At 41.8% G+C, this 17,965-nt stretch overlaps 1 protein-coding gene across 1 annotated transcript in view; it reads left to right on the top strand.

Moving 5' to 3' along the window:
* The window catches only part of LOC140200101 (FRAS1-related extracellular matrix protein 2-like), a 207,465-nt gene that overhangs the window by 176,498 nt on the left and 13,002 nt on the right, over window positions 1-17,965 (top strand). Inside the window, exons 17-20 of the mRNA XM_072262865.1 lie at window positions 7,732-7,924; window positions 12,798-12,902; window positions 13,593-13,720; window positions 17,172-17,306. Coding sequence (XP_072118966.1) covers window positions 7,732-7,924; window positions 12,798-12,902; window positions 13,593-13,720; window positions 17,172-17,306 — 561 coding nt within the window. The remainder of the gene's footprint in view (window positions 1-7,731; window positions 7,925-12,797; window positions 12,903-13,592; window positions 13,721-17,171; window positions 17,307-17,965) is intronic.

Genomic DNA, 17,965 nt, shown 5'->3' with positions numbered 1-17,965 from the left:
TGGAACAATCTATGTTCCGTGCCTATTCTGGTATCGGTCCCCTACTTTTCCTTCGCTACATCGACGACTGCATTGGCGCTGCTCCCTGCACGCATGCTGAGCTCGTTGACTTTATTAACTTTGCCTCTAACTTTCACCCTGCCCTCAAGTTTACCTGGTCCATTTCCGACACTGCCCTCCCCTTTCTAGATCTTTCTGTCTCTGTCTCTGGAGACAGCTTATCCACTGATGTCTACTATAAGCCTACTGACTCTCACAGCTATCTGGACTATTCCTCTTCTCACCCTGTCTCTTGCAAAAACGCCATCCCCTTCTCGCAATTCCTCCGTCTCCGCCGCATCTGCTCTCAGGATGAGGCTTTTCATTCTAGGACAAGGGAGATATCCTCCTTTTTTAAAGAAAGGGGCTTCCCTTCCTCCACTATCAACTCTGCTCTCAAACGCATCTCCCCCATTTCACGTACATCTGCTCTCACTCCATCCTCCCACCACCCCACTAGGAATAGGGTTCCCCTGGTCCTCACCTACCACCCCACGAGCCTCCGGGTCCAACATATTATTCTCCGTAACTTCTGCCACCTCCAACGGGATCCCACCACTAAGCACATCTTTCCCTCCCCTCCCCCCCGCTTTCCACAGGGATCGCTCCCTACGCGACTCCCTTGTCCATTCGTCCCCCCCTCCATCCCTCCCCACTGATCTCCCTCCTGGCACTTATCCTTGTAAGCGGAACAAGTGCTACATATGCCCTTACACTTCCTCCCTTACCACCATTCAGGGCCCCAAACAGTCCTTCCAGGTGAGGCGATACTTCACCTGTGAGTCGGCTGGGATGATATACTGCGTCCGGTGCTCCCAATGTGGCCTTTTATATATTGGCGAGACTCGACGCAGACTGGGAGACCGCTTTGCTGAACACCTACGCTCTGTCCGCCAGAGAAAGCAGGATCTCCCAGTGGCCACACATTTTAATTCCACATCCCATTCCCATTCTGACATGTCTATCTACGGCCTCCTCTACTGTAAAGATGAAGCCACACTCAGGTTGGAGGAACAACACCTTATATTCCGTCTGGGTAGCCTCCAACCTGATGGCATGAACATCGACTTCTCTAACTTCCGCTAATGCCCCACTTCCCCCTCGTACCCCATCTGTTATTTATTTTTATACACACATTCTTTCTCTCACTCTCCTTTTTCTCCCTCTGTCCCTCTGACTATACCCCTTGCCCATCCTCTGGGTCCCCCCCCCCGTCTTTCTTCCCGGACCTCCTGTCCCATGATCCTCTCGTATCCCCTTTGCCAATCACCTGTCCAGCTCTTGGCTCCATCCCTCCCCCTCCTGTCTTCTCCTATCATTTTGGATCTCCCCCTCCCCCTCCCACTTTCAAATCTCTTACTAACTCTTTCTTCAGTTAGTCCTGACGAAGGGTCTCGGCCTGAAACGTCGACTGTACCTCTTCCTAGAGATGCTGCCTGGCCTGCTGCGTTCACCAGCAACTTTGATGTGTGTTGCTTGAATTTCCAGCATCTGCAGAATTCCTGTTGTTGGCCTATAAATTCCTTTCTTCTGCCTCTCTTTCTTCTTAAAGTGTGGAATGAAATTTGCAATTTTCCAGGCCTCAGAAACCATTCCAGAATCTAAACTGATTCTTGAAATATCATTGTTACTGCCTCCACAATCTCTTCAGCTACCTTTTTCAGAACCCTGGAGACCATCTGGTCCAGCTAACTTCTCTACCTTCAGGCCTCAGGCTTTTCAGCTTTCCAAGCAGCTTCTCCTTATTAATAGCAACGACACTCACTCCTGCCCCCTGACACTCTCACATTTCTGGAATTCTGCTTGTTTTTTTCCACAGTGAAGACAAACACAAAATACTTATTAAGTTCATCTGCCATTTCTTTGTCCCCAGCATCATTTTCCAGCTAGCCGATTTCTAGTCTCATCTTCATCTGAAAAAATTTTTTGTATCCTCTTTCATATTGTTAGCTAGCTTATCTTCATATTTCATCTTTTCTCCCTTTACGGTTTTTTTAGTTGACTTCTGTTGGTTTTTAAAGGCTTCCCAATCTTCTACATTCCCACTAATTTTTGCAATATTATATGTGCCCTCTTTTGCTTTTCTGCTGTCTTTGACTGCCTTTGTCAGCCATGGTTGTCTAATCCTCCCTTTAGAATACTAATTCATCTTTGGGATGTATCTTTCCTGTGCTTTCCTAAAGTCCCTCATAAGCACCAGCTATTGCTGTTATGCTGTCATCCCTGCTAGTATCCCCTTCCAATCTAATTTGGCCAGCTCCACTCTCATGCCTCTGTCATTCCCTTTACTCCACTGTAATAATGATATATTCGATTTTATCATCTTCTCAAGCTGGAGGGTGTATTCCAACATAGTATGATCAATGATATAGCTTGCATCCTTCAATCCTAAAAAAAGTAGGATGTAGTGAGTCAATTGATTGCAATCTTCTAAAAAGCCTAATAGTTTGTAGAAATACAAAAGGGTTGAAAACTGCCAGTGTGCTTTCATCATTAAAACAAGGTGAAAGCCAGAAAGAATCATTTCCATTATCTTAAGGCAAAGGTTGAAAGTGTCTTCTCAGGACTCATAGAATTTAAAAGAAAAAGAGGTAATTTTATTGAAATATGTACAATTATTAGGGGGTTTGACAGAGCAAGTGTTGGGTAGTTTTTCTCATGAGCATAGCAAAAGAATAAGAAGTTACATGTTGTAGACTGAAATTAAGAAAAATTTCTTCCCCCAAAGCTTGTGCATCTTTGAAATTCCTCACCTCAGAAAACTTTGGAGGTTGAATTTTTGAATATCCATTCAATGTGAAAAGGATAGATTCTTAATCAGTAAAGAAGCCGAGGCTTACTGCCGCTGTCTGTAAGGAGTTTGGATGTTCTCCCCGTGACAGCGTGGGTTTCCTGTAGGTGGGCTAGTTTCCTCCCACATTCTGGGACATACAGGATAGTCAGGTGTAATTGGGCGCCACGGACTCATTGGGCCAGAAGGACCTGTTACGATGCTGTATCTCTAAATAAGTAAACCAGACAGTGACTGCGAAAATTAGATCAGTTGTGAGGAAAGAAGACTTTATGAACCCCGAATCTTCGGGCTCCTGAATTTCTGACGTGAAGCAGCTTTGAGAAGGGAGCACGGCTTGGTGGGTGGGGATCCCTAATGATGGTTGGTGCCATCCTATGACATTGGCTCTTGTTGATGACCTCGATGGCGGGGAAGTTATACCTCTGATGCAAATTGCTGAGTCGGCTCTTGCATTGGAATTTCCCATGCCAAGCCATGTTGCAACCAGTCATTATGCATTCCACTATCCACCTACCAAAGTTTGTCATATGCCCGAATCCTTCTGTTTTTCATTGCACCCGTGTGTACATGTTCTTCTGCTTACAGTACCACAAAAAACTTGACTTGGCTGAAGAACATAGAGGACTGTGTGCATTCTTGCAGAGGCGGCTAGAAGTAGTCCAAGTTTCAGAAGTCTGTAAAAGGACAAGGAACACTTCTACCCAGCAGACTTTGAGGTTTCTTGTCAGGTTTGAGGTTTTGAGCTTCAAGTACCCTATTTCTCATTCAGACAAAGACCAAGCAATGGTGTCTTCATTGAATCAGAGTCAGAATCAGGTTTATTATCACCGGCATATGTCATGAAGTTACTTAGCGGCAGCAGTACAATCCATTACATGATAATATAGAAAAAATAAATAAGTAAATCAATTACAGTAAGTGTGTGTGTGTATATATAAAATAGTTGATATACATATTAACTGCAAGTTTGAAATAAAGAGATAAAAAATTTACAGACCCGTAGCCGAAGATTCATTGTTTCTAGTTCCTGGGTTTGAAAAGTCCAAGTACAAAGGATATACTTTTGAAAGAGAGATTTATCTTCCTTGCTCTCTATTCTCCCATGTGTAAGATGGGCGCATTCCTTAAACACTGGTAGCCACAACAGTCTCATCTTTATCAACAAGCACCAAAAGTCTGATGAGGTGCCCTTTTAAAGACACCCAGCTTCAGATAAATATATGGAAATACATTATGTCCATTCTTTGTTTGCAGTTGTGTGAAGACAAATTTTCAAACAAACTCTTGAATCAAGGACTTTCCACTTTGATGTGTGCTCCTGATAAGGAAACTTCTTCACCTGCTGACACTTCTCACTACAGATAAGGGATAGCATGCAATTCAGAATGCTGAAAACAGGGGCATTTTTCTCTTTCATCCCAGTGGAATGCCCTGCCCTCAGTTGATTATCTTTCACAATTTTATTTGATCTGCCCGCAATTAAATGAAACAATGAAAGAAAGCACAACTCCCATTCTTTTTGAACCGGAGTTTATTTTAAAACCTTTGTAGGATCAAGCAGGTTCAAATTTAGGGCCAAAGTCTGAACAGCTTGAAGCACAAGAGAGGGCAGATGCTGAAATCTGCAGCAGCAAGCAAACTGCTGGAGGAGCTCAGTGGGTCGAGCAGCATCTGTGGGGGGAAGGAGTTGTCAATGTTTTGTGCCAGTGCATCCATACTGACTTTCAACCCAAAACAATTCCTTTCCACCTTCAAATGCTGTTTGACATCCTCCCCCCACCCCCACCGAGCACCTCCAACAGAATGTTGCTATTGAAAGTTACACAATTCGTAAACCAGCAAAAAGATAAACATCTTCTAACTTTTTTACTTCTTAAACATCTTCATGATCTTTGTCTTTATTAGTGGTTCCATTTTCAGTTATAAGGGATAGGTAAGAGTTCTTTTTGGTAACTTAATTTGCCAAAGCTGCTGTTGCTAGACATGTGCATGTAAAATTAGTCTCACTTGCCTTCTTGAGACCAGCCTATATAATGTTCAAATACCACATTCTGCTACAACCATCAGCATAAGAAGAAAAGAAAAAGAAACAGGAACAAGCCATTCGGCCCTTCTGTGCAGGCGCTGCCATTCAGTAAATTGTTAGATATTTTATCCCAACACTATATTCCTGCAAAGCTCCCATCTCTGCCTTAAATATACATAATAATTGATCATCTACAGCTACCTTAGTTTGAAAATTTCAAAAATCCCCCATCCTCTGCTTCATATTCAACATTGATGTTCAACACTATTCCTAGGAAGTTTTCTATGTCTCACAATGAAAAAAACATACTGGTTTAATTTCTGTGCCTTTTTTTCTTCTCAATCTAGCTTCACGGGTCTCAAAAGGAAATTTAGTGGAATTCATTAAGTTGGATTCCTCTATCTCCCTATCTGTGTAGAATGTGAAACCAGATTATTTTTGATTAAATTAATCCAGAGTGCGTATTGAAATAATGCCCTATATGTCTCAATCTTGCTTTACCTTCTTCCATTCCCTTTTCTATGTATCTTCATCAAAAAAAACTTCAGTGCAACCTTCAGAGTAGATAGCCATTTTAGTACATTTAACTTTTGTTGGTTTGTTGTTGTTTATGGATCTCCTGCCTTTATTTCACGTCAGTCCTTGGCCCCAAATTTGAAATCAGCTTTAGTGCAATCATGTCAAGAGATTACTTGCTAGCCCCACTGCTGCTAACGACTATAAAATGGCCAGGAATCACATTGCATAATAGATGAATTTTATTAGACTCTATGAATTTTTTTCTAATTCAGGTTAAGAAGATCAATTGATAACTGGAAATAATTATAATAAATACAAAAAAATTATAATCATTTAACTCACAGTTTATAATTCTCTATGGATATCTGGGAATAATGATAACCAGATTTCCAGAGTTTCAAGGATTTTGTTGTCATATTTGAGATTTATTTTTCATTTTAAAAACCAGATTATTTAGCCAACATTGCTGTATAGGAACTTGCTATGTGTAAACAGTTTAGTGCATTTCTTTTATTTCAGAAATCACATAACTGGCTATGGAGCATTTTGCAGTATCCAGAGATTTTGAAAGGCGCTGTATCAATGCTAGTCTGTCTTAATAATTTTCTGAAAACAGGACCTCTTATTTACAATCTAACAACTGAGGAAATTTTTGTACAGTCATCGGAAAAGTCAAAGCTAATTGGTAAACAAAAATTCACTGCTTCATCCAACACTGGAGGCTTACATTTTAAGCTGGCAGTTAGATGACTTCCATGTCATTTGCTTTTGAAGCTGCATTCTATTTTCTTTTTTCCGTAACTGATGTTAAAAGCTCTAGGTTATACGGAGTCATTGTTCAATTTAAGTAATTTAGATTCCTGTCCTTAGTGGTAACAATGAATGCTTGTTTTCAAAGGCTTGAGTACATACTAGTAGTTATATGTAGTCTCTTTCCTTGTCAGATGCTTGTTCCCTCAAGGATTTTCAGAACCTGGGGGCATGACCTTAGAACTAATCACTCCATCTGTTTGAGAAACTCATATTAAATCTTAAGTATTTGTGCCTGCACATCACTGAATCTGCCATCGTTTCTTTTATGCTAACTCAATATTTGACCTTAATAACAGTTGTTCATTTTCATGTTGTTACACAACGTTAAATAATAATTAGGAAAGTGAGTTTCAAAGCACTGAACTGATGTGTCGGAAATATCTATGGGAAGTAGAGGTGACCAGGGGTGGATAACAAAGGCGGTGTATTCACACTGAGAAAGTGCATGTGAGGGTCACTGTTACTACCTCTTGCAGTGGTACAAATAATCATCTTACGTGATGATTTAATTTTATAAGTTATGCCACTTGGTTTTGTTTGTTTTCGAGGAATAGATTTCACTATCCTAATTAAATTGTACTGGGAAAGTAAATTGAAGCCCTGGAAATAATTGTAGTGCAGGCTGAGTATAAGGTAGCAGATGGGCAAGATAGATACAGCCCTATCCAGTTAAAAGCAGATAAATATTTAAGTTGAGAAGCTAAAATTCCTTCAGGCATGGGAACACAGGAATGTGCAGGGCCTTGGCTGGCAGACAAGATGAGTTCAAAAGTCTAAAAGTACAGCACGGTACTCTCTCACCTATCTTTTGGAACTTCCCATCTAAGTATTTACCCACTTTTTCTCTTTCCATTCCTAATAGAATTTGCTTCCCAGTTTGGACTTTCACCACTAAGTGTAACGTTTAGAGTGTAATTCTAAGGTGTCCTATGCTCAAATAGCTCTGTGTAAACCATTGATGGCCATGATTAAAGATTAAGTGTGTGTGAACCATGTATTTTCATATGCAGCAATCATCTAATTTCATTATAAAATCTTAAGGAAAGAAGTATTACTAAAGATCCCATCATGAATATTTAATTGTCAGACTTTTGACCAATGTTCAGCTAAAAATCGTGGAATAAGTCAGCAACAAAACAATTTGAAAAGGGTCTTTGTAGTTAACTAATGCTTTATATTATAGAAGTTACCAATGCAGTAACCTCAATTAAAACAATATGGTGTGATAGAAAATCGCAGATATCTTTGAAGAAAGGAACAGATTTATTTTTGGTTTCCCCTGTTCCTATGACTTAGTTTGCTTTAGTGTCCCAAAGGCGTGCATATAGAGTGGTTTGTAGAAAAACAACATCAAATCATGCAGAGCAGTAATATCATAGTTTTAAAATAAATATTAGGCTTATTTTTTATGCAGACATGTTTTGATTTTGTAAGTTAACATTTATTTATACAGATTTCAGCAAAAACGTATTTATAATAAAATTGCATGCATTATTTGAGGATAGCTGGCATACTAAAATATTTCTTTTTTCTCCATCAGGTTTTGAACCTTGTGCAGTCTTACGTAACTCTGCGAGTCCCTCTATATGTCTCCTATGTCTTCCATTCCCCGGTGGGGGTTGGAGGCTGGCAGCACTTCGACCTGCAGTCTGAGCTGCGCTTGACTTTTGTGTACGACACTGCCATCTTGTGGAGAGATGGAATTGGCAGCCCACCGGAGGCTGAATTACAGGGTTGGTGACTTAACTACCAGAGCTTGTTTTAGCAATTTTTGTTATCAGTCAGGAACATTTAAATGGTTTTCATTTTCCAGTATACTCTGTTGTTTTATTACTCACGACACTCACTGGGCGTCACAAAATTCCTGGATGCTAAAAGAAAAACTTTTGAGTCACATAAGTTTCACTATGGATAGAAATCATTCAGCCTCTCAAAAGGTGAAGCAAAATTTATTCCAATTAACAAATTCCTCATTTGCAAGCACAATTAAATTTAATCAGCTATTGCTTTAAAGTTTTCTCTTACAATTTGGAAACAAACGAAAAAATACATACAAGAAGACATAGCTAATTTTGTTTTTCTTCATAGCCTAAAATAACCATTCAAAATATATTCTAAATACAGTATACAAGTTCCAGGCACTTTTACCTCTAATTCACAAGATCACAGCGCGCATTTCACTCCAGGATCTAAGCTAACACTTCATTGCCAGGTGTTGGTCAGTGTTGAAGGATTTGTTCTTTCAATGAAGTCCTGTTTGGTTACTCTGTTGATATGGTAGATGCAATAGCTGTGTAAAATGCACGGAGGTTTGCTAGTGTACAAAATAGTGACCTTCAATACTATCACAAGCTTATTGATTTGACTGTTCCATGCATTGTTTGAAACTTTCCAATGCACAAATATTTTGTTTATAAAATAAAAGTTGCTGCTGTTCATAAGTTATTTAGGATTTTTTTTCTGTATCACGGTAAAATGTGATACAATACTGTATACCCATAAAAGGTTGACTTCAATGAAAGGAACAGAGGGATCTTGAGGTCCAAGTCCATTTATCCCTCAAGGTTGCCATACAAGTTGATAGAGTGGTTAAGAAGGTATATGTTGTGTTGGCCTTTGTTAACCAGGGGATTGAATTCAAGAACGCAGAGCTAAAGTTGCAGCCCGCTAAAGCCCCAATTAGACCACACTTGGATGCTACCCCACCCAGGATGCTGCCTGGATTAGAGAGCATGTCTTATGAGGATAGGTTGAATGAGCTAAGGCTTTTCCCTTTGGAGTGAAGTGGAATGAGAGATTTGGTAGAGGTGTATAAGATGCTAGGAAGCATAGAAAGATTAGACAGCCAGAGACTTTTTCCCAGGGTGGCAATGGCTCAAACGAGAGGACATATTTTTAAGATGATTAGAGGAAAGTCAGAGATAAGTTTGTTGCAGGGTGCAGGGAACGCACTGCGGGGGGGTGGTAGTAGAGGAAGGTACATTAGGGACAGTTAAGAGACTATGTGGGATGGAAGGGTTAGAATGATCTTGGAGTTGGTTAAGAGGTCAGCCAGCATAACGTCATGGGCCTAATGACCGAACAGTTCTGTACTGTTCTATGTTCTATGAATAGACTTTAGTCCTTTGTGTAACCCTGAAAACCAGCCCTAGTGTTTGTTGTTAACATTTGTTTTCTAATTCACTGTATTTAACCCATGGTTGTTGTAATCTTGTAATTCTGATTCAGAGAATACCCGTTTTTTAAATCTGCACACGTTAAAAGATATGTGTTGAAGCAGATTTTTAGAACACAGTAGTGTAAGTGTTGCAAATTTACCTAAATGTACATTGACTATGTGTCGCCAGAGTAACACACATTCTCAAAGGATACAACTGCTGGTAGACAATAATCTATGTGCTAATTATATCTTTAGATTAATTTCCTCTCTGCCCATCGGCAAACTAAGAGAAGAAAAGGGGTCGGAAATGTTTGGTAAAATTGTCAAATAGTGAAGCAAAGTAGTTAAGTTAAAAGTGTTTCTCTTAAACATCTATTTGTGTTTGGACTATTTTACTTAATTAGACCATACACCCAAATTAGGTTTATTATCACTGACATATGTCATGAAATTTGTTGTTTTGTATGCAGGAGCATAGCGCAAGACATAAAAATTACGATTGGATACTAAATAAATAAATAGATAGTGCAAAAGATGAATAATAAGGTACTGTTCATGGGTTCCAGAAATCTGATGGCAGAGGGGAAGAATCTGTTCTTAAAATATTGAGTGTGAGTCTTCAGGCTCCTGTGCCTCCTCCCTGAGGGTGGTAATAAAAATAAAAAAAAATAAAAATTAACACACTCTACACACAAAACTTAGTTGATGTAGTTGTTGAAGAGAGTGCAAAAATGGGTCTATCTATCAATTGCAAAAAGACAAGATGTATGGTGATATCCAAAAAGAAGGAGAATCCTATCTGCAGGCTGAGAATAAATGGGGAAGACATAAAACAAGTACAGAACTTTTGCTACTTAGGAAGCTGGGTGACATCAGATGGCAGGTGCAACATGGACATTAAAAGAAGAATAGGGATGGCAAAAGACACCTTTATGAGAATGAAGAGTATACTGACCAACAATAAACTAGGCATGACAACCCGCCTCAGAGTACTGAAATGTTACGTTTATCCAGTTATGTTACATGGCTCAGAATGTTGGACAATATCTAGTAACATGAGGAAATGAATTGTAGCAGCAGAGGCGTGGTTTTTGAGGAGGATGCAAAGAATATCGTGAATGAAATGAATATCTAACGAGGATGTCATGGACAGAGCAAGCACAAAAACAGAAATAACGTATGAGATCATGAAAAGGCAACGTAACTTCATTGGACATGTGATTAGGAAAGAGGAGTTAGAATGCACAGTAATTATGGGAAGGACTGAAGGGAAGAAAGTACTTTCTTCCCTTCAGACAAATGATGATGGAGACAGCAGCCAAAGAACTGGAAATGAATACCAATGAATTGATCCACTTGACCCAAAACAGGAGTGTGTGGGCCATGGCAGTCAAAGCTCAAACTGGGCATGGCATCTGATGATGATGATGCACGTTTTAAACAGAAGACGAATAGAATGTCACTATCAATGCACCTAAACCCACAGTCACCATTGTGGACTTAAGATCAGTTTTCCTGAGAGTGAACACACAGAAAGCACTTGGCCCAAATGGTGTTCCTGGTTGTGTCCTTTGATCCTGTGCAGATCAGCTGGCAGGGGTAGTTTCTGATTTTTTTAACCTGTTCCTGTTTAAATCTAAGGTTCCCACCTCCTTTAAGAATTATTACTACCATACTGTTACCTAAGAAAAACAAGGTAATGGGTCTTAATGACTTCTGACCCGTGAATCTGACATCCACCATCACCAAGTGCTTTGAGAGTCCAGTCTTGGAACACATTAACTCCAATCTTCCAGACAACCGCGACCCAATGTGATTCAACTACCGCCAAAACAGGTCTACAACTGATGCCATCTCCATGACCCTACACTCATTTCTGGAGCATCTGGACAGCAAAGGTGCCCATGTTAGACTACTATGATTGACTACTATAATTCAAAGCACACTCATCATGAAATTCCAGACCCTGGGAGTCAAAATCTCGCTCTGCAACAGGATTCTTGACTTACTGACCAACAGACTATAATCAATAAGCATAGGCAACATTTCCACTACAATTATTCTCGACACTGGTGCTCCACAAGGCTGCATGCTCAGCTCCCTACTCTACACCCTGTGCACTCATGACGGTGTGGCCAGATTCAGCTCTAGCTTCACCTACAAGTTTGCACTGTAGTGGGCCATATCACAAATAGTGATGATTCTGAGTACAACAAGGAGATAGAAAGACTAGTGACATGCTGTCACAACAACTGCCCACAATCTCAGCAAAACGAAAGTGCAGGTCATTGACTTAAGGAAGTAGGGCAATGTACGTGCTCCTGTCTACATCAATGGTGCTGAGCTCAAAGGGGTTGAGAGGTTCAAGTTCCAAGGAGTGAACATCACCAACTGTCTGTCCTGGTCCAACCATGTAGACATCACGGCCAAGAAATCTCACCGAAGCTTCTACTTCCTCCGAAGGGTTCCGGCCGGAAACGTCGACCGATCTTTTCCACGGATGCTGCCCGACCTGCTGAGTTCCTCCAGCGTGTTGTGAGTGTTGCTTTGACCCCAGCATCTGCAGATTATTTTGTGTTAAAGAAATTTGGCATGTCCCAGCTGACCCTTACCAATTTTTATCGATGCTCCACAGAAGGCATCCAATCCAAAGGCATCATGGCTTAGTTTGGCTACTGCACTGCCCGTGACTGCAAGAAGCTGCAGAGGGTTGTGGACACAGCTCAGTACATCGCGGAAAACAGTTTCCCCTCCAAGAAATCTGTCTACACTTCTTGCTGCCTCAGCTTAGAAGCCAGCGTTTTCAAAGACCCCACATCCAGACTGGACATCCTCACTTCTCCCTTCTTCCATCAGGCAGAAGCCTGAAAGCAAACACCACTAAGCTCAAGGACAGCTTCTACCCCACAAGTTATAAGACTATTGAATGGTTCCCTCGTATGATAAAATGGGCTTTTGACCTCACAATCTACCTCATTATGACCTTGCACCGTATTGTCTACTGCTCTGCACTCTCTCTCCATTTTATCATTTTACTTTGGACTCCCTCCAAGCACTGTGTAATGATTTGTATAGATGGTATGCAAGACAAGCTTTTCATTGTATTGCAGTACATGTAACAGTAATAAACCAATGGCAATTTCAATTCCTCCTGAATATATCTCAGTGACCAAAATTTCCTTGTTCCTTTGAGTTCATTGAGAGTTCTCCATCGGACTTCGTCACCTCTATGACAGGCAAAACGTGTGTTGCTAACACCCTTTTCTGAATACTGGGCAACCAATATCAAGAGGTGGGTAGGGCCCCATCAAGAATCATGCAAGTCTTGCATCACTGCTTTTGCTGGGCATACATTAACAAGGACAAAAAGTTATCTAACAGATAACATTGCTGCAGTCTGAGCTGAGTTGTCAGTAGGTTTAATGATGTGTGTTGTTTGCTGGCAGGTGCCCTTTACCCAACTAGCATGAGGATCAACAGTGAAGGTCGTCTGGTTGTGAACTTCCGTACCGAGGCACGGTTTCATGGGCTGTTTGTCATGGTGCACCCTGGTGAGTGAATTTCACCTCATGCACAGCTTGTCGTTCTGATTTACCATTCTGTCCTCTCTTTCTGAAGTACTACCATATTAACTATAAGAGAGACTGTTGTTCTTGATTTAATCTTTACAAAAAGAAATTATTCTGTATCATAGCCTGTGTCTGCTTCTGCATACTCGAGCAATGATTTCTGGATTCTAATGAGATGCCAGAATCCTAGCATGCTTTCTCCTACAGGGTCTGAGTTCAGTTTTGATCCGTCTGCAAATAGCTCCACAAATCCAGCACGGACCTGGGCCCAAAACGCACCCTGATTTTGTAATTCATGAACACAAGAGATTCTGCAGATGCTGGAAACCCAGAGCGACACACACAAAATGCTGGAGGAACTCAGCAGGTCAGTTAGCATCTCTGGAAAGGAATAAACAGTCAATATTTCAGGCCAAAACATCTTCATCAGGACTCTGATGTGCTGAGTTGCTCCACCATTTTGTGTGTGCTGCTCCCGATTTGTAATTCAGTCACTAGATAAATTTGTTCTGGCAGAAAAAAAAATTGAGTAATTTTTATCTTTTGGGAAAGGAAAATATTGTAAAATATTTATGAATAACTCCATGTTATTAATTTTGGTTTTGCAGTGCAGTATAAAGGAAATGTTCTTTTTTTTATGTATGGCCTAAAACCGTCCCTGTGCTTTTGCAGCATCTCCTCTCAGTTCCATGGTTATGTCTGCCGATCACCCAGGATTAACCTTTACTCTCAGTTTAGTGCGGAGTGAGCCAACGTACAATCATCCTGAGCAGCAGTGGAGCTTCACTTCAGACTTTGCTGTAAGTCTTTGCAAGTTTAAACACTGCAACATTGACTGTAATTCCTAGTGAACATAACACCATAAGACATGGGAGCAGAAGTAAGCCGTCTGGCCCATCGAGACTGCTCCACTATTCCATCACGGCTGATTTATGAATCTCTCAACCCAGTCCTCCTGCCTTCTCCCTGTTACCTAATGCCTTACTGAGTAAGAACCTATCAACCTCCACTTTATATGCAACCAATTACTTGGCCAGCACAGCCATCTGTGGCAATGAATTCCACAGATTCACCTCCCTCCAGCTAAAGAAATTTCTCCTCATCTCTGTTCTAAGTTGATGTCCTAGTATTCTGAGGCTGGGCCCTCTGGTCCCAGACTCTCCCACTATAGGAAGTATCCTCACCATGTCCACTTTACCTAGGCCTTTCAATATTTGTTATGAAATACAAAGTATTTCATGCAACCATTAAGATGTGGATGAGAATTATCAGTAAATCTCTTATTTCAAAACACATATTCCCCATGCAAGGCTCTTTCAGAACGTAAAGAGGCATGGGATCCAAGGAGACCTTGCTTTGTGGATCCAGAATTGACTTGCCCACAGAAGTCAAAGGGTGGTTGTAGATGGTTTATATTCGGCATGGAGGTCCATGACCAGTGGTGTTCCACAGGGATCTGTTCTGGGGACCCCTCCTCTTTGTGATTTTTATAAATGATATGGATGAAGAAGTGGGGGGGCGGGGTTAGTAAGTTTGCTGATGACACAAAAGCTGGGCATGTTGTGGATAGTCTGGAGGGTTGTCAGAGGTTACAGCAGGACATCGATAGGATGCAGAACTAGCCTGAGAAGTGGCAGATGGACTTCAACCCGGATAACTGTGAGGTGCAAACACAAGGAATTTGCAGATGCTGGAAGTTCAAGCAACACACATCAAAGTTGCTGGTGAACGCAGCAGGCCAGGCAGCATCTCTAGGAAGAGGTATAGTCGACGTTTCGGGCCGAGATCCTTCGTCAGGACTAACTGAAAGAAGAGAGCTCTTCTTTCAGTTAGTCCTGATGAAGGGTCTCGGCCCGAAACGTCGACTATACCTCTTCCTAGAGATGCTGCCTGGCCTGCTGCGTTCACCAGCAACTTTGATGTGTGTAAGTGTGAGGTGGTTCATTTTGGTAGGTCAAATATGATGGCAGAATATAATATAAATGGTAAGACTCTTGGCAGTGTGGAGGATCTGAGAGATCTTGGGGTCTGTGTCAACAGGACACTCAAAGCTGCTGTGCAGGTTGACAGTGTTGTTAAGAAGGCATATGGTGTGTTGGCATTCACCAACTATGGGATTGAGTTCAAGAGCTGTGAGGTAATGTTACAGCTATACAAGATCTTGGTCAGACCCCCACTTGGACTGCTGTGTTCAGTTCTGGTCATCTCACTACAGGAAGGACGTGGATACTATAGGGAGAGTACAGAGGAGATTTACGAGGATGTTGCCTGGATTGGAGGGCATACCTTATGAGAATAGTTTGAGTGTACTTAGCCTTTTCTCCTTGGAGTGACAGAGGATGGGAGGTGACCTGATAGAGGTGTATAAGATGATGAGAGGCACTAATCATGTGGATAGCCAGAGGCTTTTTCCCAGGGCTGAAATAGCTAGCACAAGGGGGCAAAGTTTTAAGGTGCGTAGAAATAGCTACTGAGGGGATGTCAGGGATAAGATTTTCACACAGAGTGGTGGGTGTGTGGAATGCACAGCCAGTGGCGGTGGTGGAAGCGGATACAATAGCATCTTTGAAGAGCCTCTTAGATAGGTACATAGAGCTTAGGAAAATAGAGGGCTATGTGCTAGGGAACTTCTAGGCAGTCTCTAGAGTAGGTTACATGGTCAGCACAGCATTATGGGCCGAAGGGCCTGTAATGTGCTGTGAATTTCTATGCTGCATGTTCTATATGTTCCACCTTAGTTGAACTGACCCCATTTCCTGCTGCCCGTGCCCTCATCACACCAAGCCCTATTCATCCCTGTGTTTTCTACTGATCCAGTATTATCTCACCCGTCTCTTATCCTTGTTTACAATTCCTTCACACATTTGTTTTTCTCTTTCTCAAAAATGACCTTCACTCCAGAATTCTCTGCATTCCTCTATTTGTGGCCTCTTTAGCAGCCTTGAAATCCCCACAGGAAACTTTATCTATCCTGCTTTTAAGATGCCTCTAATAACAAGGCTGTCTAACCAAGCATTTCATAACGTGCAGTAACATCTGTGTATGGGATGTCTAGGGAGGGGTAGCACCTCTGGTAGCGGGGCCTGCCATGCCCTTTTTCAGGGCAGCTCGTCCACCTTTGGTCCCCACCTGACACTCAGCCCTCACCTGTGGCTCCAAGTAGCTGTAGCACGCGCAGCAGCCACACCCTGGTAAACCGTCTCGGCAGACGGGCCAAACCCCGGTAAACCGTCTCGGCAGACCGACCAAACCGGGTGAGGGTAGCCAACGGGTCTTTGACCCTCGGTGAGGTAGGGGATCTGCCTGTCCCAGCGTGTGAAGTCGGGCCATGGCGGATTGAGCGGAAGAGACCAATTAATAGTCCAACGGTCAAGAAGGCAGGCCAGCAGGCGTGGTGGAGCGCTAAGAGCACAACAAGGCACTTAGACGTCCTGGTCATGCACTGCAAGAGGTGGTGATCCCTTTAAACTCACCTGGCAGAAGGCAAAGGCAAACCACTGCAGTAACCTGCCACGAACATGATTTCCCAACATGTCAGAGCGGCGTGGAGGGAAATCGCCCGCCAACTGGAAATTCCAGATGCGACCTAACGACGAACATCTACAGTATTCTGTAGATTCTGGAAATCCAGCAAAACACATATGATATAGTGGAGGTACTCAGCAGGTCAGGCAGCATCTATGGAAAGGAATAAAGGGTCAATACTTTGGGCCAAGAACCTTCATCAGGACTGGAAAGTGGGGTGGGGGGGGTGGTGGTGAGAAGCCAGAATAAGAAGGTGGGGGTAGAGAAGACTTACAAGCTAGAAGGTGACAGGTGAAGCCAGGTGAGGGGGATGGTGAATGGCAATTTCTGTATATGGGCTTCATGTTAAGTCTTACATTGTTAAATCTAAGTTGTTATTTATTTGCTTGAAAATATCAACTAGGATATCAATTCAAAACAATGAATTGTTCAAATAAAAGCTCTGAGATGATTTAGTGAAACATTTGGCAGAAAGGAAGCTTATTTATAAAAGATAATGTGTTGCCTGTCCACCAAATGTGTATTTGTTCCTGATCATTAGTCTGATCAGAAGGCTTTTCTAAACTTTTTAAAAAGCTTAATCACAGTAAAAATTCATCAAGGCACTGAGTAAAAGCAATTTAGGGAATATAAATATTGATGTGAAAATGTATAAATTTGGAATTAATTTCTAATTTCCATTTGCTTTGTACTGTTGAACCTGATAGTTACTTTCACTTGTTCTAGGTCCGTGATTATTCAGGTACATACACGTTGAAGTTGATTCCGTGTGCCTCTCCCCCAAGCCAGGAGTATACCATACCATTCGTGTGTAATCCAAGGGAGCCGATTACCTTTGATCTTGACATCAGGTTTCAACAGGTACAAAATTATTAGGCAGCTCAAAAGGGGCAGAACGGTAGCATAACGGTTAGTGTAATTGCTTTACGGCGCCAGCGATCACCGACTGGGGTTCGATTCCAGCCGTTGTCTATGAAGAGTTTGTGCTTTCACTCTGTAATGTGTGGGTTACCGCCGAGTGCTATGGTTTCCTCCCACATTCTAAAGATAGGCAGCTTAGGGTTGGTAAGTTGTGGACATACGTACTTTGTTGGTGCCAGAAGCGTGCCGACACATGCACAATCCTGGCTGATTTAATTTGATGCAAGATGGCATGTTTCAGTGTACATGTGACAAATAAAGCTAATCGTTATCTTCTCATGACTTCCACGTCATTTGGGATGAGGTAATTGCATGATGTATCCCTGCATCACGACAGATTAATGCAGTTTTGAAGTACCAATGGAAGAAGCAAGTAAGGCTTACCTGAACTATAGGAGGCTTCAGAAGGTTCCAGAAATAGCTTTGCAAACAATCATTTGGCACATTAAATTGGCCACGTTTACCCACTGTATCCCAGGAAGTTCAGGAGAAAAGTATTGAGATACAAAATGGCAGGATTTGCCAGGGAATCAGTCACACTGAACTTTGTGGAGATCCTGTGGCTGAATATGAGTGTGCTAGAGTTAACAGTAGCTGAG

This window comes from Mobula birostris, chromosome 7, assembly GCF_030028105.1.
Source record: "Mobula birostris isolate sMobBir1 chromosome 7, sMobBir1.hap1, whole genome shotgun sequence".
Classification (NCBI taxonomy): Eukaryota; Metazoa; Chordata; class Chondrichthyes; order Myliobatiformes; family Myliobatidae; genus Mobula; species Mobula birostris.
This window is presented reverse-complemented; position numbering and strand designations above follow the sequence as displayed.